We start from the raw sequence: 26,016 nt of genomic DNA, 5'->3' as shown, positions 1-26,016 counted from the left end.
GCTGGAGCAGGCACCTGGCTTCCATCAGAAACTGGTGGCCCTTTGAGAGGTTCTGCCAACCCCAGGGGGGAGTAGGAGCAGAGCTAAGCCCAGGGCCTTTCACCCCCCGACGCGTCTTCATGATCGTGCTGGGTCGCGCTGTCGTGTTTCTGGCGTAGACCCTCGCCCTGCGGTGGCAGCCCACACACCGAACAGCACCCGCTTTTCTGCCCCTCGTGTGATTCCAGGCGGGTGAGTGACCACTCCAGTCATTCCTCGGCTCCGACCCCCAGCACGGGGCGACTGGCGTTCCAAGGAGGATGCTGGGAAGTCAGAGTGGCTGCAGAGAGGAGCCATGGCAAGGGCCGGAGAGCGAGAGCCGTACAGCGTTGGGGCGTCTGAGTGCCTCGAAGAGGGAGCAGGGACGTGGAGAGCGCGCCGGCGAAGCTACTGGGGGCCGGGGGAGAAAAGCAGAACAAGACCCCACGGCCGGACGCGCTCCGCTCAGGCACTCAGTGTGAGTAGGCGGGTCATTTGTCACCCGACGCATGTCCCTAGGAAGTGGCAGATTCCCCGTGAGTCACACACCGGGACAGCAGCGGTCACAGTCTGGGCTACTGGGGGGCACAGGCAACCCATGTCCTCCAGGGGAGGGGGCACCCCGCTTCAGCAATTCAAATCTGGGGGCGCATGACCCCCCATGCCTCGCCAGCTGGCCCTGGTGGAGCTGAGCAGCCCGGAGCCCCCAGATACCAGTGTCGCTGTATCCATCCCAGCAGTGAAAGGACGCCGGGGCGCCCCGGGGTGCCGCTTCGGCAAGGAGCCAGCAGGAGGCGCGGCAGCTCGCAGCTGAGCAAATCCCCAGCCTTGCGCCGGGCGCCCCCCAGTGGCCCCAGGCCAAACTGCAGCGGTTTGGAGCCAGCTGTTTCCACTCGGAGCCCAGCTGCTGTGGGGCTGCCTTGTGTAGAAGGAGCAACACCGCCCCCCAGTGGGGCAACTAGGCCAGCGCAGCCGCTGAACGTAGCGCAGGGCTGGCTTGGGGACCCCCATCGCCCTGGCCACGAGATCCCTCCCCCAGCTGGGGATAGAACCCAGGAGCCCCGGCTCCCAGGCCCCCGACTTGATGGGGGCTAATTTCGCTACAACTAATCAGGAAAGAGATCTGGGAGTCATGGTGGCTAGTTCTCTGAAGACGTCCACGCAGTGGGCAGCGGCAGTCGAAAAAGCAAACAGGATGTTAGGAATCATTAAAAAAGGGACAGAGAATAAGACAGAGAATCTCTTATTGCCCTAATATAAACCCATGGTACGCCCACATCTGGAATACTGCTACAGATGTGGTCTCATCTCAAAAAGATGGCATCGGAAAAGGTTCAGAGAAGGGCAACTAACATGCTGAGGGGTTTGGAACGGGTCCCATAGGAGGGGAGATTAAAGAGACTGGGACTTCTCAGCTTGGAAAAGAGGAGGCTAAGGGGGGGATAGGTTAGAGTCTATAAAATCATGGGCGGGGTGGAGAAAGTGAATAAGGAAACGTTATTTACTTGTTCCCATAATATAAGAACTAGGGGCCACCCAATGAAACTAATGGGCAGCAGGTTTAAAACAAACAAAAGAAAGTTCTTCTTCACACAGCGCACAGTCAACCTGTGGAACTCCTCGCCGGAGGAGGTTGTGAAGGCTGAGACCATAACAGAGCTTAAAAGAGAACTAGATAACTTCATGGAGATTAAGTCCATCAATGGCTATGAGCCAGGCTGGGTGAGGAATGGTGTCCCTGGCCTCTGTGTGTCGGAGGGTGGAGATGGACGGCAGGAGAGACATCGCTTGCTCATTCCCTGTTCGATTCCCTCCCTCTGGGACACCCGGCATTGGCCACTGTGGGCAGACAGGACACTGGGCTGGATGGACCTTTGGTCTGCCCCAGTCTGGCCGTTCTTATGACCCCAGAGTGAGGCTTTCTGCTGGGGATGTGGGTCTCAGGTTTGGGGCATCTCTCCCTGGGGGAGGGGGGGTCTCCCAGTTTTTGGTCAAGGGGGGACAGTTCTGCCCACAGCCACTCCCGATGGGGGCTGGAATCCTCTAGGGAAGGGCCAGCTGGGCCCAGGGCCCCAGACCAAGGATAAGATGGGGAGAGCCTGCAGGGTGCAAGGCTGCCTCTTAGGGCTGCGGGGGCCCAGCCCCCCAACTCGGTCCAGGGGGAATCCAAGCACTGTTTGCAAAGGGCGTCATGCCAGGGACAGCTCTGCTGCAGGGTATGACTGACCCCCGCAGGCATGGCCCAGCCTTACCCACATGGTTCTCTTCCCAGAAGACCCCCTGCACCCCACACTGACTGCGAGACCCCTCCCCTCACAGAGCGGGGGCTTCTGTGGCAGCAATGGGCAGCCTAGGCTAGGGGGCGTCCCTCCTCCATCTCAGTGGGCCACAAGATTGGCACAACCCTGGCGGGCCAGGGGAGCGTTGCTCACTGCACCTGCGGGCTGTGCCCGCTGACCCGTGGCAGCGCTGTGACGGGCTGCAGAGGGAGCGCCTGGCTAGTGCCATGTGCAGTCAGCACCCCTCTTCCCGCACGGGCCCTGGCTGTGGGGGCCGGCCACTTTCGGAATCCCAGGGGGGCACCCGGGCGGGTGGAACCCGGAAGAATCGGGCAACCCTGTGTGTGAGCAACAGTAAACGAAGGCGGCACAGAGAGCCCCCAGGGGCCGTTAGCTGCCCACCCCTGCTGTCCTGGCCTGTCGCAGCTGAGCACGGCTCACACCAGCCTGGGACAACTCCGCCCGCCCGCCTCCCCCCCACTGGACACATGGGACAGCTCCCCCAGCCCGCCCTCCCCCCCCACTGGACACATGGGACAGCTCCCCCAGCCCGCCCTCCCCCCCACTGGACACATGGGACAGCTCCGTCCACCCGCCCTCCCCCACTGGGCACAAGGGACAGCTCCCCCCCGCCTGCCCTCCCCTACTAGGCACAAGGAAATGGGCAGGGGGTGCACAGCAGAGCACCGTGCCCCACAGAGGATGAGCCCAGGAGGGGGGCATCAGACTCCGCAGCCTGTGGCCACGATGGTGGGTGGAGAGACAGTCGCCCTTGTGCCCTGCCCCCGGCCTGGTCCTAGGTAACACCAGGGGACCAGGGCTACATCCCCTGACGCACACCCCTCCGAAACAGACACCCTGTGCACCCCACCACACCTGTACACACCCAGCCAGGACACACCTCCATCCGCACAACCAAAGCTGCCAGTCTGGCCACAGACCACAACTGCCCCCCACCCGCCCGCTGCTCTGAAGGGTTCCCTGGGGGGGCTGGGCTGAATAATGAAGAGTATTGCTAATTAGTGAGGGGGGGGGGTCTCTCCATTAACCTTCTGTGCCCCAGACTTCCTGGCCTGGGTGTTTTCGTGGCCTTAGCCAGGAGCCCCCATACACGAGGGTGGCATGGGGGGGGCTGCCACCTGCTGGGGGGTTCTGTCATGCGCATCCTGTTTGCAACAAGAGGCCGTTTGCTGCACCCCTATCTGCCCTCCCTCGCCCTCCCCCTGCAGGCAGGAAGAGGCCGGAAGCAGATAGGGCCGGCTGCATCCTGCTAGGCTGACCAGGTGCATCCTGCCACCAAGCCCTGCCAGTGCGGGGGCGAGGCAGTGTGAGTGGGGCCGGGTGTGCGCAAGTGTGCACAGTCGTGTGAGGGGGGGGTTGGCTGTATGATGTGTGCAAGCGCGCTCGGCCGTGTGCTGAGTGCAACCCGGGGACGGCTGTGCACAACTGTGTGCTGTGTGTGTGTGTGCACAGTCGTGTGAGGGGGGGGTTGGCTGTATGATGTGTGCAAGCGCGCTCGGCCGTGTGCTGAGTGCAACCCGGGGGCGGCTGTGCACAACTGTGTGTTGTGTGTGAGTGTGCACAGTCGTGTGAGGGGGGTTCGGCTGTATGATGTGTGCAAGCGCGCTCGGCCGTGTGCTGAGTGCAACCCGGGGGCGGCTGTGCACAACTTTGTGCTGTGTGTGAGTGTGCACAGTCGTGTGAGGGGGGGTTCGGCTGTATGATGTGTGCAAGCGTGCTCGGCCGTGTGCTGAGTGCAACCCGGGGGCAGCTGTGCACAACTGTGCTGTGTGTGAGTGTGCACAGCTGTGTGCTAGGGGTGGCCACACGTAGTTGTGCTCAGTTCATCTGAATGACTACACGCCCCTCCGCTCTTGCTGCCTCTGTGTCAGAGGCAGCAGAGTGAGGAGAGGTGGGGGCCAGTGCCCAGGGGGAGCCGGCTTTTAAGCCAGCTGTCCATGCGTGCCTGCTCCCGCAGAGCTGCCTACCTCCCCCCTTGCTGCTTCCCACAGAGGCAGCAGTGCAGGGTGGGGCAGGAGGGAGCCGGTGCTCAGGGGGAGCCCCCTTTAATGGGGGGCAGGCAGGAGATGGCACATGCAGGAAGTGGCTTTCAAGCTGGCTCCCCACAGGTATAGGCTTCCATGGAGGCCTTCCAGCCCCCCACGCTGCTGCCTCTTTATCAGAGGCAGCAGCGGGGGGCAGAGGGCAGGTGGAAGCTGGTGCTTCTACCTCCCCCACCCCCGACATGTAAACATGTAACAGCTAAAAATCCCAGCGTTTACACAGATGCTTGTTCGTTAACATCCCTAGAGTGCGCACGGCGTTGTGATGTGGAACGGGTCCCATGTGAAGGGAGATGAAAAATACTTGATCTTTTCAGCATAGAAAAGACGAGACTGAGAGGGATAGGAGACAGGTTTATAAAATCCTGACTGGTGTGGGAAAAGTGAATAAGGAACAGTTATTTACTTGTTCCTATAATATAAGAACTAGGGGTCAGCAAATGAAATGAATAGGTAGCAGGTTTAAAAAAAAGAAAAGGAAGTTTTTCTTTATGCAGCATGCAGTCAACCTGTGGAACTCCTTGCCTGAGGATATTGTGAAGACCAGGACTTTAACAGGGTTCAAAAAAGAACTAGATAAGAACAGCCAGACTGGGTCAGACCAAAGGTCCGTCTAGCCCAGTGTCCTGTCTGCCGACAGTAGCCAAAGCCGGGTGTCCCAGAGAGAGGGATCACAACAGGTAATCCTCACGTGATCCCTCCCATCTCCCACTTGCAGACAAACAGAGACTAGGGACACCATTGCTACCCATCCTGGCTAATAGCCATTGATGGACCTAATTTCCATGAATCTATGTAACTCTTTTTTGAACCCTGTTAAAGTTCTGGCCTTCACCACGTCCTCTGGCAAGGAGTTCCACAGGTTGACTGTGCGCTGAGTGAAGAAAAACTTCCTTTTGTTTCTTTTGTAGATAAATGAATGGAGGGTAGGTTCATCAATGGCTATTAGCCAGAGTGGGTAGGAATGGTGTCTCAGCCTCTGCTGCGGGAGGGATTACGGGAGGATTCCCTGTTCTGTTCGCCCCCTCTGGGGCACCTGGCATTGGCCACTGTCGGCAGACAGGACACTGGGCTGGATGGACTTTGGTCTGACCCAGTGTGATCGCTCTTATGGTCTTATTTTCTTATGTTCAAGTATGTGCCACGTTGGTATGTTTGTGAGTGCGCACAGCCTGGCGCTGCGTGTTTGTGAGTGCGCACAGCCTGGCGCTGCGTGTTTGTGAGTGCGCACAGCCTGGCGGTACGTGTTTGTGAGTGTGCACAGCCTGGCGCTGCGTGTTTGTGAGTGCGCACAGCCTGGCACTGCGTGTTTGTGAGTGCGCACAGCCTGGCGCTGCGTGTTTGTGAGTGCGCACAGCCTGGCGCTGCGTGTTTGTGAGTGCGCACAGCCTGGCACTGCGTGTTTGTGAGTGCGCACAGCCTGGCGGTGCGTGTTTGTGAGTGCGCACAGCCTGGCGCTGCGTGTTTGTGAGTGCGCACAGCCTGGCGCTGCGTGTTTGTGAGTGCGCACAGCCTGGCGCTGCGTGTTTGTGAGTGCGCACAGCCTGGCGCTGCGTGTTTGTGAGTGCGCACAGCCTGGCGCTGCGTGTTTGTGAGTGCGCACAGCCTGGCGCTGCGTGTTTGTGAGTGCGCACAGCCTGGCGGTGCGTGTTTGTGAGTGCGCACAGCCTGGCGCTGCGTGTTTGTGAATGTGCACAGCCTGGCGGTACGTGTTTGTGAGTGCGCACAGCCTGGCGCTGCGTGTTTGTGAGTGCGCACAGCCTGGCGCTGCGAGTTTGTGAGTGCGCACAGCCTGGCGCTGCGTGTTTGTGAGTGCGCACAGCCTGGCGCTGCGTGTTTGTGAGTGCGCACAGCCTGGCGGTGCGTGTTTATGAGTGCGCACAGCCTGGCGCTGCGTGTTTGTGAGTGCGCACAGCCTGGCGCTGCGTGTTTGTGAGTGTGCTGCAGTGTGAGTGCACGAGAGTGAGTGGGTGTGTTCAGATGCGCTCTGCCACATGCAGTGTGCATGTCTCAGTGCATATCTACAAAAGTCAGTGAGTGAATGTGTAGGGGTGTGCAGTGTGTGTATGCTGGGGTGTGCGGGAGGAGTGTGCACAACAGCATGAGGAGGGGAGTGTGTGTGGTAGCATGGGGGAGTGTGGCAGTGTGGGGGAGGGGAGTGCATGGGGGAGGGGAGTGGGTGGCAGTGGGGGTGGGAGCGGGTGGCAGTGGGGGGAGGGGAGCGGGTGGCAGTGGACGTGGGGAGCGGGTGGCAGTGTGGGGGTGGGGAGCGGGTGGCAGTGGGGGTGGGGAGCGGGTGGCAGTGGGGGTGGGGAGCGGGTGGCAGTGGGGGGAGGGGAGCGGGTGGCAGTGGGGGTGGGGAGCGGGTGGCAGTGGGGGTGGGGAGCGGGTGGCAGTGGGGGGAGGGGAGCGGGTGGCAGTGGGGGAGGGGAGCGGGTGGCAGTGGGGGGGTGGGGAGCGGGTGGCAGTGGGGGAGGGGAGCGGGTGGCAGTGGGGGGGTGGGGAGCGGGTGGCAGTGGGGGGAGGGGAGCGGGTGGCAGTGGGGGGAGGGGAGCGGGTGGCAGTGTGAGCGTTCAGGGTTGTGCCAGACCCAGGCAGGGCTTGTGAGGCGACTGAAGCGCTGGGCTGGGACCCCTCGCCAGGGGCTCGCCTCCGCCCGTTCTCAGCTGACACGATGGCGCTACGCCCGGGGCAGGCGGTGCCACCATGGAGACCAGCCAAGAGCCCGGCTCACCCACACGCTCGTGCACACGTGCACACACTCATGCACACGCGCACACACTCGTGCACACGCGCACACACTCGTGCACACGCACTCCGGCACAAGCAGGGGCCATTGGGGGCTGTTAAGTCTCACTGCAGCTTATTTGCTGCTCCCTCTGCCCTGCCTCAACCACCCCACCTCCCCCTGCCCCCTCCCGAGGCCTCCAGACCGGCCCCCCTGGGGAGCAGGGTCCCCAGCCCGGCTCTTTCCGTGCCCGGCCCCTCGAAGGAAGGCCTGGCCCAGCTTGCTCGGGGGAAAGCCCAACCCCTGGGAGCATCGCTTGCCAGGTGCGGTGGCGTCCGTGGGGCCCACCCGTCTCCTGGGGAAGTGTTGCTGGGGGGAGCATCGGAGCCCCTGTTGCTACGGAGAGTGTTGCTAGGAGGAGCATCGCCATGGAGAGTCACCATGGTTGAGGGATGGCGGGCGATGCTGCGGGCAGAGATCTTGGCAGAGCCCCGGTCAGACTCAGACCCTGGAAGGGGGGACACTCGTAGGAGTGGGGCAGGGTCAGGGGGCGTCGCTCCCCAACTCTCACCGCCCCCTCCCCCCAACCAAAAACCAACTTCAGCCTAAGTGAGGTTGCCCGGCTCCAGGCCACCCCAAATCACTGAAAAGTGGCCCCCGGCTGCCTGGGCAGGGCCCATTCTCCACACGCCAGGGATCCCCACTCCACACCCCCAAATCTTAGTTCCTTGTGCCCTGCCCCACGGCTCCATGCCCCCAACACCTGGCTCCCCGGGGTCTTCCCCCCAGCGCAGCTCAGTCCATTCACTGCAAACTCTCCGGAACAGCAGCTGTAACTTCCCCCAGACAGAGACCCCCCCAAATCAGCCGGGCCTGGCTCCAGGCCAGCGGGGGCGCCCCGCCCCGGCTCATTAAGGAGCCGCGCCGTGACGGCTGTGCGTGGAGCTGGCCGCGTCCCCGCTCTGGGAGAGTCAATTCCAGGACTGGCGCAGGAAGCAATGCGAGCGAAACAAGTCTATAGCTCTGTGTGAAGTGGCCCAATGACTCTGACTAATATTTTCCTGAGCAGTGGCTCCGAGGGGAGGGGGAAGTGAGGGAATTTCCGGCCATTCTGGGCTAGGACCTGCCGTTATTCATAAGTACCCGCCCCGCCCCCCGGCATCAGACCGTCTGGCTGCCTCTCGCGCCGTGGCTCGGTTTCAGCAGGGCGAGCCCGTGTGAGATTCAGGCGATACGTGGACGGCACACAGATCCCGCCCGCTCAGAGAGCACATGCACCTAAAGGAGAATCCTGGAGCGGTGACTGCAGTATAGGGCATATGGCACACAGTATAGGGCATATGGCACACAGCGGAGCGGTTTTGATTCCACCTACACGTTGTCTCATGCCCGCATGCGCAAACGTCCCATTGTGCCAGGTGCTGCATGGACCCTGACCAAAATCAGGTCCCCCCTGTGCCGGCTACCGACCCTGAAGAAGATCAGGACCCCCTGCCCCACGGTCCTGCCTGAAGAGCTCATAGGCTAATCAGATACAGGGGAAACTGAGGCACCAAGAAGGGCTGGGACGTGCTCAAGGCTGGGCCTAGAACTCAGCTGCCCTGCGTCACAAGCCAGCACCCTTGCCTCTCCCAGCAGCATGCGAGGTTTGACAGCAGGGCCGAGCCAGGCCCTACACACGGCGGGGCGGTAACACCATGGCTCTGGGATGCGGTAGCCGAGCTGGTCCGAATGGTATGGGGGCATTTGGGGCGGCGGTGGGCAGAGTCCTGTGGGTGTGGGGAGCAACCGGACAAGCTCGGTCTCTGCGAACATCCAGCGAACTTTGCTGGCCCGGGTGCGGCTGGCACTGGCCACAGTCTCATGCTTCCGGACTCCCAGCTAAGCCTTTGACCCCAGGCCCTCCCTGAGCTGGGGAGAGAACCCCAATGTCCTGGATTCCACCTTCGAGGGGGGCGTGGGGGCCTCTGCAGGGGAGGGGCTGTTGTCTCCTGTTCTGGAGCAGTGGGGATGGGCTGCTGTCACAGCTGGGATACCAGGGGGATGGGCTGGCGGTCGGGGGCAATTACAGACGGCAGGAACTGGAAGGAACGCAGAGGAAATCCGAGTTCAAGCCCCCTGCCCAGCCGAATGGAGGCCGAGGGGAGGAAGCTCAGTCGGTGACTCAGAGCGCCGTGTTGTGGGCAGCCCCCAGGGCCAGGAGAAGCCAGATGTGCCCCCACCTCTCGTGCCCCTGGCCCAGCACCCCGCTCACCCTGTGCGGGGACCAGCCAGTGTTCCCAGTTAGCTGAGCACTGGGAGAGATTCCAGTGGCGCCCAGCTGATGAGCCGAGTGCTCACAGCTAGGTTTGTGTTTCTACGGGTGGTGCCCATTCGCACATGCCTCGGTGCACGTAACCTTTATTCTGCACATGGATGGAAAAGAGGAGCAGGGACATTGGAATGCAGCTGCCTCTGGGGTGGTGGGGGCAGCAGGAGGGTCGGGATCGAGGGGCATCGGCAGAGTTGTGTGGGGATGGGGAACGGGACACGGGGCCTTTCCCCATCCAGGCCTAGTGGCCCTCAGTGAGAGAGGGCCAGGAGTCTTCCCCGGGGTAATCCTGCGGCATTTGGGATCCCCAATGGGGGGAGCTGGGCGTGGGCCTTAGCACTGAATGCAGCTGGGTCCTGCCTCTTCCCGGGCTTCCTGCTGGAAGCTCTCCAAAGGAAAAGCAGCCCCCACCCTAGGACTGGGGACCTGGGGGTGGCGTAGGAGAGGCTACCGTGCTCTGGGCAGGGAGGGGCACCCGCTGCCCCACGTCGCTGCAGGCTGGCTGGAGCATGGCCTTGTCCCTCTGCTACGGATGGGGAAACAGAGGCAGGTAGTCCCGGCTCCCAGCCCCCGCTGCTCTCACCATTGAACCACCCTGCTGTGGGGAGGGGGGGAGGATAGAGGCCTTTGTAAAAACCTTCAATGTAAAACAGAAAACGAAACTCCTTGTTTTGTAGGAACTTCCCCAAAATGTCAGAGCCACTGGGCGGAGCTGGGGTGGGGACTGGCTCGCACCCCAAGGCTGTGTGCGCCCCTCCTGCCCGTGTGGCCCCACGGGTACAGGCAGGGGGGCTGGCGCATGCTCAGTGAGGGTGACGGCTCGGCCTCTTCTATCCCTAAACGCTAACAAGCCTTCCCCGGCTTTCCCCCGGTCTTGTAACGTGGCCTCCCTCGGGCACATTTCCACAGGGACAGTCCGGCTCCACGGTGCTATGTCAGGCTGCGGGAGGCGCCCGAGCCCGCGATCCCGCCTCGCTGAGCGCGCCGGTTCTTTGGAAGTAGAGCGGGTCGCCAGCGCCCGATTGCGAAATCAGCTGTTCCGAAAGGGCTTCGAAAGAAGAGGCGCCACGTGCGTCGCTCAGACGGCGCCTCGTATTTCGGCCTGCGGGGCAGGGTCCACGCACCCTCCCTGAGGCCAGGGTGACGGACCCCCCTTCCCCGGCCCGGCTGCGGAGCCCTGCTCCCACACAGGCGGGCTCTAGAGGGGAGAAGGGTTGTAACTGTGTCCAGCCCTGTGCCCTGGGAATGGCTGGAACTGTGCAAAACAAAACTCTGGCGCCCGAGGCAACCCCCCGGCCGGAGAGCTCCAGGCCGAGGGCTTGGGGTCCGGCGAAGCTGGAAGGTGCGGAACAAGCCGCAGGCCGGGAGCTGTGTAGGATGGACAGAGAGGCAGGCGTCTCAGCATCCAGGGCACCCATCAGAGGATTATGCTTACGGGGAGGGATTGCCACCCAGCGCCGTCCGGCGGCCGATGCCAGTCGTCTTGCTCCTATTTGAGCCTCTTGCAGTATTTTTGTGGTCCTTAGGGTGGGGGGGGGGGGGAGAGACACGGATCCACAGGAAAACCAGTCGGGGGCTGCAGACGGGTGAGAAGCAAAACCAACAGTTTCCTTCTCACTGACGGGGCCCCCCAGTGCGAAGCAGAAGGACACGCCCCGTATTCCTCTTGCACACCAGTGCCTATGGGGCGCAGGCTAGCAGCTTTTGTGTGCTCCAGCCCCACAGAGAGGCGGTGGGGGGCCGGAAGTGCCAGCACAGGAGCCTCAGTTCTGGGAGGAGAGCCCTGAGCCTGGAGCCCCCTCCTAGCAGGCAGAGCGCACACACTGCGTGAGAGGCAGTCTCTGCCCCAATGAACGTACAGTGCACGTAGACTGAGGAGAGGGGAAACTGAGGCACAGAGCAGCACCATGACTTGCCCAGGAGGTCAGTGGCAGAGCCAGGAATAGAACCCACGAGTCTCGAATTCCAGCGGTGGGGGGGCAGTCAAGTAGCTCCCACCCCCGCCTCTCTCTCTCATGTGCTCTCCCGCCCCAGCACGGGTGCGAGGACCGCCTCCGTGGCCCCTCTCCCGCCCCCCGCGGGCGGCTCGTCTCTGCACCCGCAGCCCGGGATTTCGTTCCCAACTCCCGGCTTTTCCTGGCGACCCGACGGGAGCCTGGGTTGTGGTGCCAGCCCCACTCAGACCCTACCCTGGAGGGAGGCAGGCCCTGTGGTCCCCGAAAGCCGGGTGCCCAGTGCCTGACAGGACCCCCCAAAGCCGGCAGGGCCCCGGGGTTCCCATTCCCCAGATCCAAGGTTACCCTGATTAGCAGCCGTGTAATTAACGAAGAGCTTCCCAGCTCCCGCTGTTAACACTCCTGTTTGGCGGGTTCTGTTATTCCACTACAGTTTCCTCTTGTTTTCTTTCCAAGTCTCCCGTTAGGTCGAGTCTGACTAGGAGTTTCCTTATCAGCGCCGACCAGGCAGCCCTTCGCCTCTTATCTACCAACAACAGCACATCCCCAGTCCAACCAGCAGGAAACCTCTCTCGGGGGTGGAGGGGGGAGGGCTTGAAGGGGGGTGGACCAGACTTCTTCAAATCTTAGTGGCCACATAGTGCCTGTGGAAAAAAAAAGAGAGGCAGAGCGGTGGCGTGTGTGGGTAAGGGGGGGGTAGCAAGTAGGATGGGGGGGGAGTGGAGGCCGGGAAAGACGCTTCAACCTATTTGACTCCCCCCCCAAAAAAAAAACCCAAATTTTTCACCCTAGCGCCAACCGCTGGGACCCGCCGAGAAGACGGAGACTAGACCCACAGATCATGGAGACGGCACATGGTGGCCAGGAGCAAGCATGTGGCAAAGTTCTGGGGTAAGGCGCCGCGGGCGCGGAGACGCTCCCGTCTCGATGGCTTCCCGGTGGCTTCTCGTGAATCATGGCTGGGCAACGCGTGGGCCCTTCACCCCCCACACCCCGCTTCACACCACTGGGAGCAGGCTCCGGGTCAGTGCGGGCTGACCGTACGGTTCATCCCACCTGCTTGGAAGGGAATTAAGGGCGAAGGGATCCTGTATCTCCTCTCCAGGAGGGGGCTATGTTGGGTCTGATGAATATTCAGCGATGTTTACCTGTGGGGTTAGTGTGGGGCTGTGCAGCTCATGGGACAGCTTGTGGGCCGCTCATTGAGCTCCGGCGGGGATTGATTTGAGCTCGTTTCACAAAGGATGGCAGCTCTTGAAAGTAGCCACATTTGGGATTGCATTTTGGCCTGGGTGCTTTCGGTTTGCTTCCCCTTTTCTTTGGTGACTTGCTTGTTGTCGATGTGAGCGAAACCCCCGAGAAGCAGAGCGATTTCCTGCTCTTTTCGATCCTATTTTTGGAAATGCGCTGCTTTTTCAATGTTGCTGGCCTTGTTTCATTGGTACATCGCCGTAAAAGAATCGATCCCTCCAGCCCTCTTGATCAGGGAGTATTATCTCCTGATATTTGTCTATTTCTGTGAATTCTTTTGCGGTAGCTTAGTACTGAGTATGATGGATTTATTATTAGAAACTATTCAGAAGCAGCAGCCAAAACTACCAGCATCAAAAATCGCATGAGGAGCAAAATGCTATGCATGAATGTGCCCGATCCTTTTCCCCGACACATTTTTGTTTTGAAACTAGAACTCAGAATTGTACCAAAACATAATATCCTTGGGTGGAATTAATTTGACAGAAACTTCTTTACCATTTCACAAGGGTTAGTTTTTGTTATTCTATCGGTTAATCCAGAGGGTTTTTTTTAAACAATTCTTGCACTGCCACTCACATTAATAAACCTTTTTTCTACTCGCTTGATGATAATCATTAGGTTTCCTCGTTCTGGTCATTTTTATCGTATCAGGTCTCTCTTGTTGCACAATGATACCGTATTCTCCACGTACTTTGGAACTTGAATTTAATTCATGGGGAAATTAATGAGTGAGCATCTGAATGTTTTCAACATTCGGCTTCATAAGATGAAAAGTTCCTTATTGTCTTATATCTCAGTGACACTTCAAAGCTTTACAGTTCTGATTATGCATGTGTATGTATTGTATGCATGCAATAATATTGTAGATGCAGTTATAATAGATATAAACATATCTACACTGTATATGCATATATATATATACATATGTAATTATATATGATCTATACACACATTGCATGTGCATATATACTTTATATAAATGAATGTATATATTAACTCGTGTATAATAATATCTATGTACTATATGCATCTATATATAAAATATTTATACATTATGATATAGGCACATATTAGAATAATAGAATATGAGGCAGGACCTCATGGCAGGACCAAGCACCATCTAGATCATCCCTGACAGGTGTCTGTCCAACCTGCTCTTAAATATCTCCAATGCTGGAGATTCCACAACTCTCCTAGGCAATTTATTCCAGTGTTTAACCACCCTGACAGTTAGGAAGTTTCTCCTAATGTCTATTCTAAATGTCCCCTGCTCCAATTTGCTATGTATATATGTATACATATTTTATATAAAATGAATATATTATATTAGTTGATCACGGTATTATGTTTGATACATATATGCATTTTATTTCATTTGACGATTTTTGGGTCAGAAAGAAAGAAAGAAGGTCCCGCTGAAATCAATAGCAAAAATCTAATACTTTCTGTATAATATAACACATTGCAAGCCAATAAGGCAAACCGGTTTTATGGCTATATAGGGATAGATTCTCACGTGGTATAAATTTTCACAATTTTCAGAATGCCGTGATTGACTAGAGCTCTGGCTGAAGTTCTGTCTCATACATGTGTATGTATTTATGATCGATCCCCCAATACGCACACCCGCTTACTTGCAGTTTTTAAAATGACCAACTAGCATTCGTCAACAATCTATTGATGGGGCTCAAATTTTTCAAAGGGTACCATCATTTTATTGGCTTAGAGATCCACCCTGGATTATTTTCTTCTTCTGCCCCCCCCCCCCTCCAGCCCCCGGTGTGCTCATGGATATATAATCAGGGACCTTTGGTCTCGGCTGAGGCCAGGGAAGGCTATAATGAAAGTGACTAGAAACAATTCCCTGGCAAAGACCAGCTGTCATTGCTTCTAGAGAAATCCACTTCTTGTTAATTTTTTGACTGTTTTCATTTATAGTTAGCTCTTACTCTGGTTAAACAAATCGGGGAGGACGCTGCCTCAGATTACATCGCTTTGGACGGCATTTTCAAAACCATTTCCTCTATTTCGCTGCGCTTTCACGGCCCCGTCGCCCAGACAAAAGATGGTGTCAAGCCACATGAAACAGCGCATTCTTTCCCCGTTTCTCTTCTGCCGCTTTCTGTCGCCTTCCCTGTGAGACAGAGCACCGGGCTGGGGCTACCACGAGAAGTAGAAATGTGTTGTAGGGATTGGGTCAGGACCAAGGTGGACTGGACATGCCTGGAAAGAAACTCTTGGCGAGCCCTGCCAGGAGGGGGGGTTGGCTGGGATTTTTTAAATCAGTGTTACTTGCTCAGCGAGTTGGCCTGATGGGACCGATGTTGTCTGGGAGCGGTGCGGGAGAACCGGCCGTGGAACGAGACCGGTTGCTGTAGGTTCGCTACGAGGTGTGTTAGGGGACGCGGTACTGGGCGCGGCACGTTATTTATTAGGAAGGCGCCGCAGATCATGAAATCTGCGTCTTTTGTGTCCTTTTGCCCGATGTGCTGGGCAGCCTTTTCCAAGCGGGGAGTCCCTCACCAAAAGGGGGTGACAAAGCCGCTGGAGAGGGGTGGCTGCTGGCCAGGAGCCCAGCTCTGTACGCAGCATCCCTGCCAGCAGCAGCGCAGAGCAAAGGCGCAAATCAGCAGGGGCGCCTTGGTGCGCGGCTCCGGCAAGAGCTGGCGGAGCTGTGGACAGAGCGGGCAGGGACCCGGCTTGCTCTAGGCCAGGACCTGTACGAAATGGTAAGTTGCTTTCACCGCCGCGCAGCGGGAAGGACGGCAGACCCCTCACCCCCTTCCTCGTCCTGCAGCCCCCTTTTGGGTCGGGTCCCCCGTCTGAGAAACGCGGACTTCGTGTGCTGTGGCCATTTTCAAACCCGCCTTCGTGCTGCGTGAGACACCGTGAAATCTGGGCGAGGCGTGTCCGACACCGTCGCCACGGCGGGACGGGCATGAACACGGATGTGGATTCGGCAGGGGCGCGGTTATTACGCGTCTCCTGTGAGCCCCAGACACAGCCCCCTTGAGCCCGATGCCGCCTGGTGCGAGTGCAAGAATCCAACTCTTCAAATACGGAGAGCAGGGTTCCCGGTAAGCCGGGCGCGCGTCCCAGTCCTGCCCAGCTGATTAGCGGCGCGCCTCCGCTTCGGGTTTTGTTTCTCCTGGGGGTGCACATCCGCACCTGCCTCAGCGCACAGAACACATTATTCCGCACATGAAACAATTCCACACAGAAGAGGAAAAGAGGCGAGGGGCCCTTGATGGAGAGTCCAGCGAGCAGCAAACATGCTCCAAGCCTGAGAAAACCTGACGTCTGGGAAAGGCTGAAACACCGGGGCACGTGGAGTCCTGAGAAAAGACGAGTGAGGGGCACCTGGGAACACTCCTCACATCCGCTCCAAGGCAGGGGCCGGACCAGCTGCTCCCCATGGCCCCGGGGCCAGGACAGGACCCGGCGGGATTCTCCGGCCGCCGGCGAGATCTAGAGCAGGTCTTAGGGGAATGTTCTAGTCCGAAGAGGCGTCCCGGGGCGGCTCTGGGCCCCCTCCCTGGAGGGCTGGGCACACACCCGGCCGGAAGGGTCGTGCTCACGTTTGGCTGGGCGGTCCCCATGGGGGGGGGGGACCTTTCAGTGCGAATCCGCTGGCTCTGGGCTCCCAGGCGGGTTTATCGAGTTTTGAACCCAGCCCTGCTGCCCGGAGGGCTCTGCCTGCCCCCCCTGCCCCGGCCCGGAGCCCCCTCCCAGCCCAGCCTCTGATCCCCCCAGCAGCCCCTCCCCAGCCTTTGCTTCCTGTCCAGATAACAGGGTCACCTGGGCCCCTCTCTCCCCCCTTTGCTCCCCCCTGGCTGGAACCCACTGGCAGGGCACCAGGGGCCGCTCTCTGCCACCCATTGGCCTCCCCAGCCAGACCCGGCCCTGCCCTCCAAGCTGGGTCCCCCGGGCACCCGTCGCTGGGGGCTCCAGTTCTGTTCTGGTCCCTGCCACAACAAACTCCCCCCCCTCGTTACACCAGTGACCCCCAGGGACACTGAGTGCCCCCCATGCAACCCACTGGAACCCCCAAGCCCGCCACTTCCTCCCCCCTCCCCCCTTCTGGTCTGACCTGAGCAGGGTCACTTGGCCAGGACCTGGGGAGTCCAGGGCCCCACCCCAGGAGAAAGCATCGGCTGTGGCCATCGCGCCCCCCTTCCACGGAGCCCTCCACCTCGCAATCTGGCATCGGCCTCTCGTCCGGGGCCGCCCGGCCAGGGGAGGGGGCGGTTACACTGCGCAGCCCCCAGACAGAGCCGGCTGCAGCTTCCTCGGGGCCCAGCCTGGCTGCTCTCCGGCGGCCCCTTGCCCACGTGCCCAGCGGGCGGTTCCCCTGTCCGAGTCAGTCTGCCCAGCCTGGGGCCGAGGGCTGGCTGGGCCCCGGGAAGGGTTTGCGTCTTAGGAACTGGCCAGTCCCCGGCGGCCTCCCCTTCAGCCGGCTCCAGGTGGGCGCATCCCAGACACGACACCGCTGCATCCCCACCCTGCCCTTCCCGGCTTTTCTGGAGGAGCCCCAGCACCGGGATACATGGTCCCCCGACAGCTCCCGCCAATAGCGGCCAGTCTCCGTCCCCGCAGCGCTGGAAGGGGCAGGTGCCCCTCGAAGCCAAAGAACAGGACCAGGAACTAGAAGAGCCCGATCGGGGATACCAACTGCACCCTGGCCTCGGGGCCACGGACCCCCGCCTGTCCCCTTCGGGGGACCCCAGCAGCGTGGACCTGGGCTCCCCCCGACTTGTCCAGATCCCCTCCGGCCGTGGCATGGTGGAGGCATTGGACACAGCGACGGCGCTGAGCTTCCGAGAGCCCACCCAGAACCGGCCTGGCCCATCCTTCTCGGGGACCGGCACCACGGGAAACGCCCAGGGACTGGAGGACGGCGGGGTGCCCCCTAGAGCCAGCCTGTGTCCCCTGGTGCACAGCCCTCTGGAGCGGCCTTCCCCTCCCGTTCATCCCCCGTCAGGTCCAGGGGCCCCCTCACCCTTCCCCCGCACAGCGACTCGAACGGGGCGAGCCCGCTGGCTTCCCGGGCCACGTCCCTGCGTGCGAACGGCCGGTGGGGGGCCGCTGGTCCCAGGCCGGCGGGGGCTGGTGCGCCCAAGAGTTCAGCATCTTCATGAGTGTCCCGCTCCCCAGCCCGCTGGGCGGCTGAGGCCCAGGAGGGCCGGACCCTGCGTTTCTCCCGCAAGCACCGGAGCTGGACCCCCGGGTCTGTGAGGACACCTTCGGGACCCCCCCGCCCCCGCTGAAAATGCTCCGCAGTGCGTCGGCCGCCTGGAGAGAGGGCAGCGCCCCAGCCTCGGGGTAGCGAACCGCCCCCCGGCTGGGTTCTTCCCTGACCGGCTCCCTGCGGAGGGGCCCCGCTAGACCCATCGCCGCCTCCTGGGACGGCTCCTCTGCGGTGGGCAGGGGCCTCAAAGCCGCGTTACGCTTCCCCTGGGCCCCCCCGGCCGGGGTCACAGGCCCTGCCGTGCCAGGGGACAGCGTCACGGACCCGGCCAGATGTTCTGCAGCAGCTTCCGCCGGGGCTCCCCGAAAAGGGAATCGCGTGGGCCACATGCCCTCTGGGGCGCCCCAGCTGCCTCCTCCCCTCCCAGGAATCCCGTCTCCCCGCGGCCCTCCCCAGGAACCCGGCCGTGGCCAGCCAGGGCCCTCCGCTTCTCCAAGGGGGGGTCCCTGTGCGGCTTCCGCTGCTGGGATGGAGGGGCCAGCCCTGGAGGGCCGTGCCTCAGTTACCCCACCTTGGACCGGAGGCTCAGGCCCAGCTGTCGGGCCCTGCCTTCGGGGCTTGGCTCCCTGCTTGGGGATGTCCCGCGCCCCTCGACGGCTCTGAGTGCCCCCGGCCAGCCCTCCCATTGTCACCCCTTAGCCCCTCCCTGGGCAGCTGATCCTGCACCCCCCCGGGTCCCTCCTTGGCCCCCCCATTTCAGGTGTATCCTCGGTACAGGCACCTTGACGGGGGGTTCCGATTACACCCTCAGGGTCAGGTGGGCATCGGGCACCAGCTGGTCCGGGCCAACCACCTCGGGCCAGGCCAGTGTCACCTCCGCCCGCGTCCCCGGACGTTCCTCCCTCCCTGCCCTGCTGGCCCCCTCCCCTTGGCACAGCCCAGCCCAGCCCGCCCCCGCGCTCCAAGGGCTCTGCCTGGCTGCCCTTTCCGCCCCCCCCCCCCGCATGGTGCCACTGTCCCTCTTGGCCACGCTTTGGAGTCGTTTCCCCAGCGCCGCCATCTCGGGGCCCATCCCAACCCCCCACCCTGGCCGCCTCCTCCATCTCCAGCTCGGGCTGCCCCGCTCCCCAGCTCCCCAGGGGAGAGCCCGGCGGAGACCCCCTGCGCTGACCGAGTCGGCTCCGTCGGGGTCCCGGCTGCTACGCGGGCGGCCCTGGGGCTGCGCCCTGGCTCTCTGGGCATCTCGGGCGCTCCAGCTGCGCCTGCTCCACCCGCCGAGCCACGACCCTGCGTGAGCCTCCCCCCGCCCTGCCCCACGCCCTGCCCAGATGGGCCGGGTGGCTCTGGTGGAGCTGGGCACAGGCCGGTTCCTGGCCGGTTCCGTGTCGCTGGCAGGCGCTCGCTGCAACGCGCCAGCGGCCCGCGGGGTCCCCCTGAGCCGTCCCCTGCTACCACGGCTCACGAGTCGCCCCACACTCGGCCCGTGGTCCCTGGGCTGAACTCCCGGGTGTCCCCTCTCTCGGGGTTAGCCCCTCCGCCGCCCGGGACCGCACCTCTGGGGCGTCTGTCTCTGCCGTGGGCTCCCTGGGGGGTCCGCTCACTCTGGACCCCCAGGGCCTCCCCCCATGGGGATCAGCCACCCCCTTCGCCAGCCCAGTGCGAGTCTGCCCCACAGCCTGCTCCCCCTGCCCCATCCCGCAGCCCCCCCTTCAAGCCCAGCCTCCCATCCCCCCAGCAGCCCCTCCCCCCACCTGTGTCTCCTGTCCAGGTAACAGGGTCACCTGGGCCCCTCTCTCCTCTGCCCTTTGCTCCCCCCGGGGCCGCTCTCTGCCACCCACTGGCCTCTCTGGCCAGACCCAGCCGTGCCCTCTGAGCTGGGTCCCTCGGGCACCAGTTGCCGTATCAACAGACTCCACACACGCCCTGTTACACCAGCGACCCCCAGGGACACGGCTCCCTGGCCTACACTGGGGCTTTATTTCCAAATCTCCCCCCCCAAGGTCGACTGTATAAGCGGGGCGTCCACACGACCAAGTACGAGGCTGCGGAATTCGAAATCCGCCTTCCCTCCGGAGCGGCGCTAGCACCGGAATCGTTCAGTCGAGCGGGCGGGCGGGCGGGCGGGCGGGTGCCGCTATTGCGGAGTCACGACTCCCCGGAGTAAATGCAGCGACTGACCCCCCAGGGCTTCCTGGGGCTCTCAGCCAAGGTCGCGCGGCCAAGTACGGAGCCGCCGTGGCCTCCCCGCTAGCTCCAACCTGCTGAGTCGGGGGCTGCTGAGTCGAATGTTGAGTTTCCTAGTGTGGCCCTGGCCTGTGCCCCGCCCTGCAGGCAGCCCCTGGATCCCCCACAACCGCCTGGGGCGGGGGCTGGACTTGCTGACCCCCAGCGCTGTGATTGGAACGGCCCCCGTCATCACCACCCGGGCGAAGGCCCCAGTGCACCGTGGTCCCTGGATCCCTCGTGTCCACGTGGCCTAGTCGATGGGTCAGGCCGATTTCCCCGCCCAAACGCTGGCTTGGCTCTAGCGCAGCAACCGATGTGCCTCTGCGGCCGATAACCCGGCTCTCTACCATGGTTTCAACCACGTTGCCTGGCACCCGTGTGACGTAGTGGGGGGGACTTGCTGGTTTCTATGGGTCTGTGGTAACCCCACTGGCTGCTGCCGGTCCCACAGCCCAGAAGAACAGGGATGGGTCATTATGCAAAGGGATCTCTCAACCTGTCCGACCAGCTACCCCCCATGGAGAGGAACAAAGGAAGGTGGATGCTGCCCTGGCTGGGGGGCAGGGCCGGAAGGAGAGTGAGTTAGTGTCGGTCTGGGAGCATGGAGGAAGCAGCCTCAGCAACAGGCTGGGGGGTTTAGAAGCCGAGACCCCTGCCCCATATCAAGGGGGGCTGAGGCATCCTAGGCCTGCCCTGTAACCTGATGACATCTGTGCTGTGCTGTATCCCGGAGAAGCAATAAACCACCTGTGGAGTCTGTTCGTGCCTTTTCGGGGGTGCAGGAGGCGGGGACCCCAACGCGCCGTCACAACCCGAGTGAGGCTTCCCCGAGTCAGTACGACAGAGACACGTAGCCCCACAGGAGGCTGGACCGGGAAGGGCCTGCGAGGGGTCAGCGAGTCCAGCCCCCTGCCCTCGCAGCAGGACCAAGCACCCTGACCAGTGTCCGTCCCGCCTGCTCTTCCATATCTCCGGGGACGGAGATTCCACAACCGCCCTGGGCAATTTAGCCCAGTGCTTAACCGCCCTGACAGGCAGGAATGTCCAACCTCAGCCTCCCTTGCTGCAGTCTAAGCCCATCGCTTCTTGGCCTGTCCTCAGAGGCCTGGAGAACAATTTTTCCCCCTCCTCCTTGGGACACCCTGTAACAGAGCTGGAAAGCTGCTGCCACGTCTAGAGATGTGAAGTAAGTTAACGGGCCAATGGACTAGTCGATGGAAGGTCTATTGAGAACCCCTTTGTCGATGGGGGGCGCTACTGCCCCTGTGGCTCCGCATTTTACATGTACGTGTGCAGAGCCGCAGTTAGGGTCGCTCCCAGGGCCGGCGCGAGCCAGGACCCAGCGGTCAAGGTTCACGCCGGCTCCGGAACCAGCACAGCTCGGCCTCCTCTGCCCGCCCTCCCCGTTGACACAGCGCTGGGGGAACCCAGCTCTTACGCCGGCTCCCCCAGCACCGGCTTCTGCTCCCCACCGCTTGCTGCCTCGGATACTCGTCCCTCGCCTCGGCGCTGACTGTGACGGCGCGTTGGGGGTTCCCCGTCTCCTGCACCCCGAAATGGCACAAACAGACTGCACCAGCCAGTGGAATTGAGGGTGGTTTATTGCTCCTCCAGCACAGCGCAGCACAGATGTAATCTGGTTACAGGAACTGGGCTAGGATGCCTCAGGCCCCCTTGAGATGGGGGAGACTGGGCCCCTAAACTCCAGCCCCTTCCCCTAGGCTCTCCTCCATGCTCTTCCCCAGTCTAACTAAATTCCCCTCCAGCCCTGCCCCCGCAGTCAGGGCCGCATCCACCTTCCTTTGTTCCTCTCCATGGGGGGTGTCTGGCCACTGGTTCAACCAGTTTGGCCTTATCTCTGCCTAGCCAGGTTTTCCCTGCTGGGTCTTGCTCCAGACAGCAGGGGTCACCACAGCCCAGCAATTACCCCCACTACGTCACAGTTCTCCCCCCTCTGAGAGCGAACTGAGCAGGGTCACTCCGCTCGTGACCTAGGGAAGTTCGGGTCCTCTGCGTGGGAACCCGCCCCGGGGACATGGGTGCTCCCCTTGACTCAGGCCGGCCGTGGCAAGGCCCCACATGAGCTGGCTTCCCTCTGTCCACTCGCCGCCCCGCTCCAGGGCGACTGGCGCAGGCCTGTCCTCGGGGGTCACACCCACCCTTCCGCTGGCCTTGATCTCTGGCCAGGGCCTCTCGGGCCGGGGCCATGAGCCCAGTGAGCCTTCTCTGGACAGCCAGGGCGGCTTCCACCCCCGAAGCTCCATCCAGGGAGGTCTTCCCCTCCCATAGCTCTCTCAGCAAGCCCAGAGGGTCTATCTGGGGTAGAGACCCCCAAGCCGCTTTCCTCCTGTCTTGGGCCTTTCCGCCCCTCTGGCAGGAGTCACAGGACCGGCAGTACCGCTGCACGGCTGTAAAGATTCCCGGCCAATAGAAGTGCTGGAGCAGCTTCAGCCGGGTGCTCCGGATCCCCCGGTGGCCCCCAACGGGGACATCGTGGGCCAAATACAGCAGCTTGAGGCGATACTTTCGGGGGACGACCAGCTGCCGCTGGACACCCCATGCCCTCGCCTTCCTGGGGGGGAGCCACTCACGGAACAGGAGCCCACGCTCCCGCAGGAATCTCTCCTGGCCACCTCTCCCCCGGGGCTGAGCTGCATGGAGGCCAGCCTGGTCCCTCAGCCTCTGCAAGGAGGGGTCTGCCTGCACCTCAGCCTGGAATTCAGCTGCTGAGGCAGGGATCGGGATCTGTCCCCCACCTCTGCCTAGGTCCGGAGTCCCAGCCTGGCTGGACCCCGTGTCCACTGGGATGGGACCCTGAGGACGCTGCCAGGAGTCCTTCCCTGGACCCACGTTGTCGGCCCCCCGCTGGCTCTGGCTCCGGGTAGGGACTAGAGCCCGCTGGGATCCATGGGGCCACTCCTCTAGGTCATTCCCCATCAGCACCTCGGTGGGCAAGTGCGGGTGCACCCCCACTTCCTTGAGGCCCTCCTTGGCCCCCCATTTCAGATGCACCCTGGCTACAGGCACCTTAAACGGGGACCCGTCTATGCCCTTCAGGGTCAGCTGCGCGTGGGGTAGTATCCGCTCCTGGGCCACTATGTCGGATCGGGCCAGAGTCACCTCCGCCCCCGTGTCCCAGAAGCCCGTCACCTTCCTACCATCCACCTCCAGGGGTATGAGGCACTCGCTCCGCAGGGGCCGTCCTGCCCCCACCCGGTACACGGAGAAATCCGCCTCCTGAGAATCAGACCTCCCAGGGGAGGTGCACTGAGCATCCTTCCCCTCTCTCTGAGCTGAGGTTTGCCTGCCAGCCCCTGCCTCTGGGGCAGCCTGCCCTTCCTCCCGCCCCAGCCAGTTAACCCTGGAAAGTCCCCGGTCCCGGGACCTGGTGCACTGAGCCCTCTTGTGGCCTTTTTGCCCACAGCGCTGGCAAGTTAGGCTTTGGGCTGTCTCTGTCCAGGCCCTGGCTGGTTCTCTGGGGCGCAGACGACCTGTTCCTTGGTCTCGCCCCGTAGTTGACTCCCTCCGTCGCTCAGCCGAGATCCGGTCTCTGCGCGGTTCCCTTTCTCTCCGGGACTCCCGTTCACACCCGGACCGGCTCTCCGTGAACTCATCCGCCAGCCTCCCGGCCTCCTGGGGGTTCTCTGGTCTCCGGTCCTTGAGCCACAGCCTCAGTTTGGGTGGGCACGCTTCATAGAACTGCTCCATCATGACCAGCTTGAGCAGCTCCTCTGCGGTCTGGGCTCCGACTCCAGACACCCACTTGCGGCAGTATTGCGCCAGGCGGGAGGCCAGATCCACATAGGTCTCCCGTGGCCCTTTCTGTACCCCCCGGAACTTCTTCCTGTACATCTCGGGGGTCAGCCCGAACTTGTGCAGCAGGGCCTCCTTGACTCGGTTGTAATCCCCGGGCTGTAGGTCCTCCAGCTGACTGAGCACTCCGGCCGCCTCCTGGCTCAGTGCGGGGATGAGCTCCTGCAGCCAGTCAGCTGGGGGAACCCGTTGCAGTCCACAGGCCCTCTCAAAGGCACTGAGGAACCCGTCTATGTCACCCATGTCCTTCAATTGGGCCACCACGGGCCTCTCCAAGCATCTGGCAGTCCTGGGACCCTGGGGCCCATCCGCACTTGGCGCAGCCGGTGCCCCGCCGGTTCTCCGCTCTGCCATGGCCAGCTCATGCTGCCGCTGCCTCTCTCGATCTTGGCGGTCCCTCTCTCGGTCCTCTACTTCCAATTCCTTGATCCGCAGCTGGATCTCCAGGCGCCGCAGCTCTGCTTGGCTGGCCCCTGCCCTAGATGGGCTGCAGCTTGCAGGCCTCCTGGGGGAAGCTGTCTCATCTCTCCTGTGGGTTCCAGCGCTCCTCCCCCTCTCTGAGCCTGACACACTCTCAGGGGGGGTCTGGCTGCTTCCCCTGGGGACAAGATCCTGGCCCTGTGGCTGGTCGTTCTCTTCTAGCTGAGCAATCAGCTGGGCCTTGGCTGCTTTCTGCACAGGCAAGCCCCTCTCTCTGCACAGCCCCACCAGCTCTGCCTTCAAGAGTCGGGCGTAGGCCATCTGCCCGCTGGGCCCCTCGGTGCAGACTCACCAGTCTAGTGCTGCAGCGCCCCACGATTCCCAGGAACCGCTTCGCTCTGTCTCCAGCACGCCTGGCTCCAGGGCTCTTGCTTCTACTGCGCCTTGTCGCTCGCCGCTGGAAGCTTCATCCACGGGGTGCCGTGGATCCCACTCCTGACACCAGTGTGACGGCGCGTTGGGGGTTCCCCGTCTCCTGCACCCCGAAATGGCACAAACAGACTGCACCAGCCAGTGGAATTGAGGGTGGTTTATTGCTCCTCCAGCACAGCGCAGCACAGATGTAATCTGGTTACAGGAACTGGGCTAGGATGCCTCAGGCCCCCTTGAGATGGGGGAGACTGGGCCCCTAAACTCCAGCCCCTTCCCCTAGGCTCTCCTCCATGCTCTTCCCCAGTCTAACTAAATTCCCCTCCAGCCCTGCCCCCGCAGTCAGGGCCGCATCCACCTTCCTTTGTTCCTCTCCATGGGGGGTGTCTGGCCACTGGTTCAACCAGTTTGGCCTTATCTCTGCCTAGCCAGGTTTTCCCTGCTGGGTCTTGCTCCAGACAGCAGGGGTCACCACAGCCCAGCAATTACCCCCACTACGTGTCACACTGACATCCCTAATCCTGTCCCCTCGCAGCCTTCTCCTCTCCAGCCGAAAGCAGCCCCGTTCCTTCAGCCTCGCCTCCTCGCTCCTGTTCTCGAGACCTTTCCTCGCTTCGTCGCTCGTCTCTGGCCCGTCTCCAATTTCTCCACATCTTGCCTGAAATGTGGTGCCCAGACCTGGACCCACCCCTCCAGCGGAGGCCTGCTGAGCGCGGAGCAGAGCGGCAGAACGAGGCCTCGTGTCTGGCTCCCCGCACGCCTGGTCACGCCGCCCAGAGTCACGTTTGCTGTTTTTGCACCACTGTCCCACTGGTGACTCATGTTTAGTTTGTGGTCCGCTCTGACCCCTCGGTCGCTCTCCGCAGGCCTCCTTCCTAGGCAATCACTTCCCACTGTGTGTGTGACACGGGCTGTTCCTCCCGAAGCGTTTGGCCATATTGAACTCCGTCCTCTTGCCCTCCGGCCATTTCTCCAGTGTGCCCGGATCCTTCGTGCTCGCCGTGCCGCCAGTGAACCGCTCGATGAAGCTACTGAACAGAACCGGCCCCAAAACAGAGCCCCGCGACGTGAGCGGCCCCCGTAAGGAGCGCTGCCGTGACGCGTGGCCGGAGAGGCCGTACGTCGGCCGTCGGGCCTGTCGCGTGCCACGTGGCAGGGCCAGGTTCCTAATGCCGGCTCTCTGCGTGGCTGGCGGGGGGCTGGCAGGCGGGGGGCCGGCCTGGGCATCCCATTCGCGTGGCTGACTCAAGGGGGCAGCTGGCCCCCAGTGTCATGGCTGCCAAGACAAACCGCACAGTGAGCGGGTGAAAGCGCTCGGGGGGCCCAGCACAT

General features: G+C 61.8%; 1 protein-coding gene across 3 annotated transcripts in view; it reads left to right on the top strand.

The window, feature by feature from the left end:
- Positions 1 to 212: 212 nt before the first annotated feature.
- LYL1 (LYL1 basic helix-loop-helix family member) overlaps positions 213 to 26,016 on the top strand; it is a 30,032-nt gene continuing 4,228 nt past the window's right edge. The window contains exons 1-2 of one of the 3 annotated variants that reach the window (XM_089774610.1): positions 213 to 496; positions 12,147 to 12,245. In XM_089774610.1, the coding sequence (XP_089630736.1) occupies positions 12,209 to 12,245 (37 nt within the window). In that variant the 5' untranslated portion in view covers positions 213 to 496; positions 12,147 to 12,208. Of the gene's footprint in view, positions 497 to 11,015; positions 11,323 to 11,534; positions 12,040 to 12,146; positions 12,246 to 26,016 lie in introns of those variants that run through there. The other 2 variants (XM_075902358.2, XM_075902355.2) reach the window with 2 other exon arrangements.

The sequence above is a fragment of the Pelodiscus sinensis genome, chromosome 31 (genome assembly GCF_052426305.1).
Source record: "Pelodiscus sinensis isolate ZL-2025 chromosome 31, ASM5242630v1, whole genome shotgun sequence".
Taxonomy (NCBI): Eukaryota; Metazoa; Chordata; order Testudines; family Trionychidae; genus Pelodiscus; species Pelodiscus sinensis.
The sequence above is the reverse complement of the archived record's forward strand: the minus strand, read 5'-3'. Positions and strand labels throughout refer to the sequence as shown.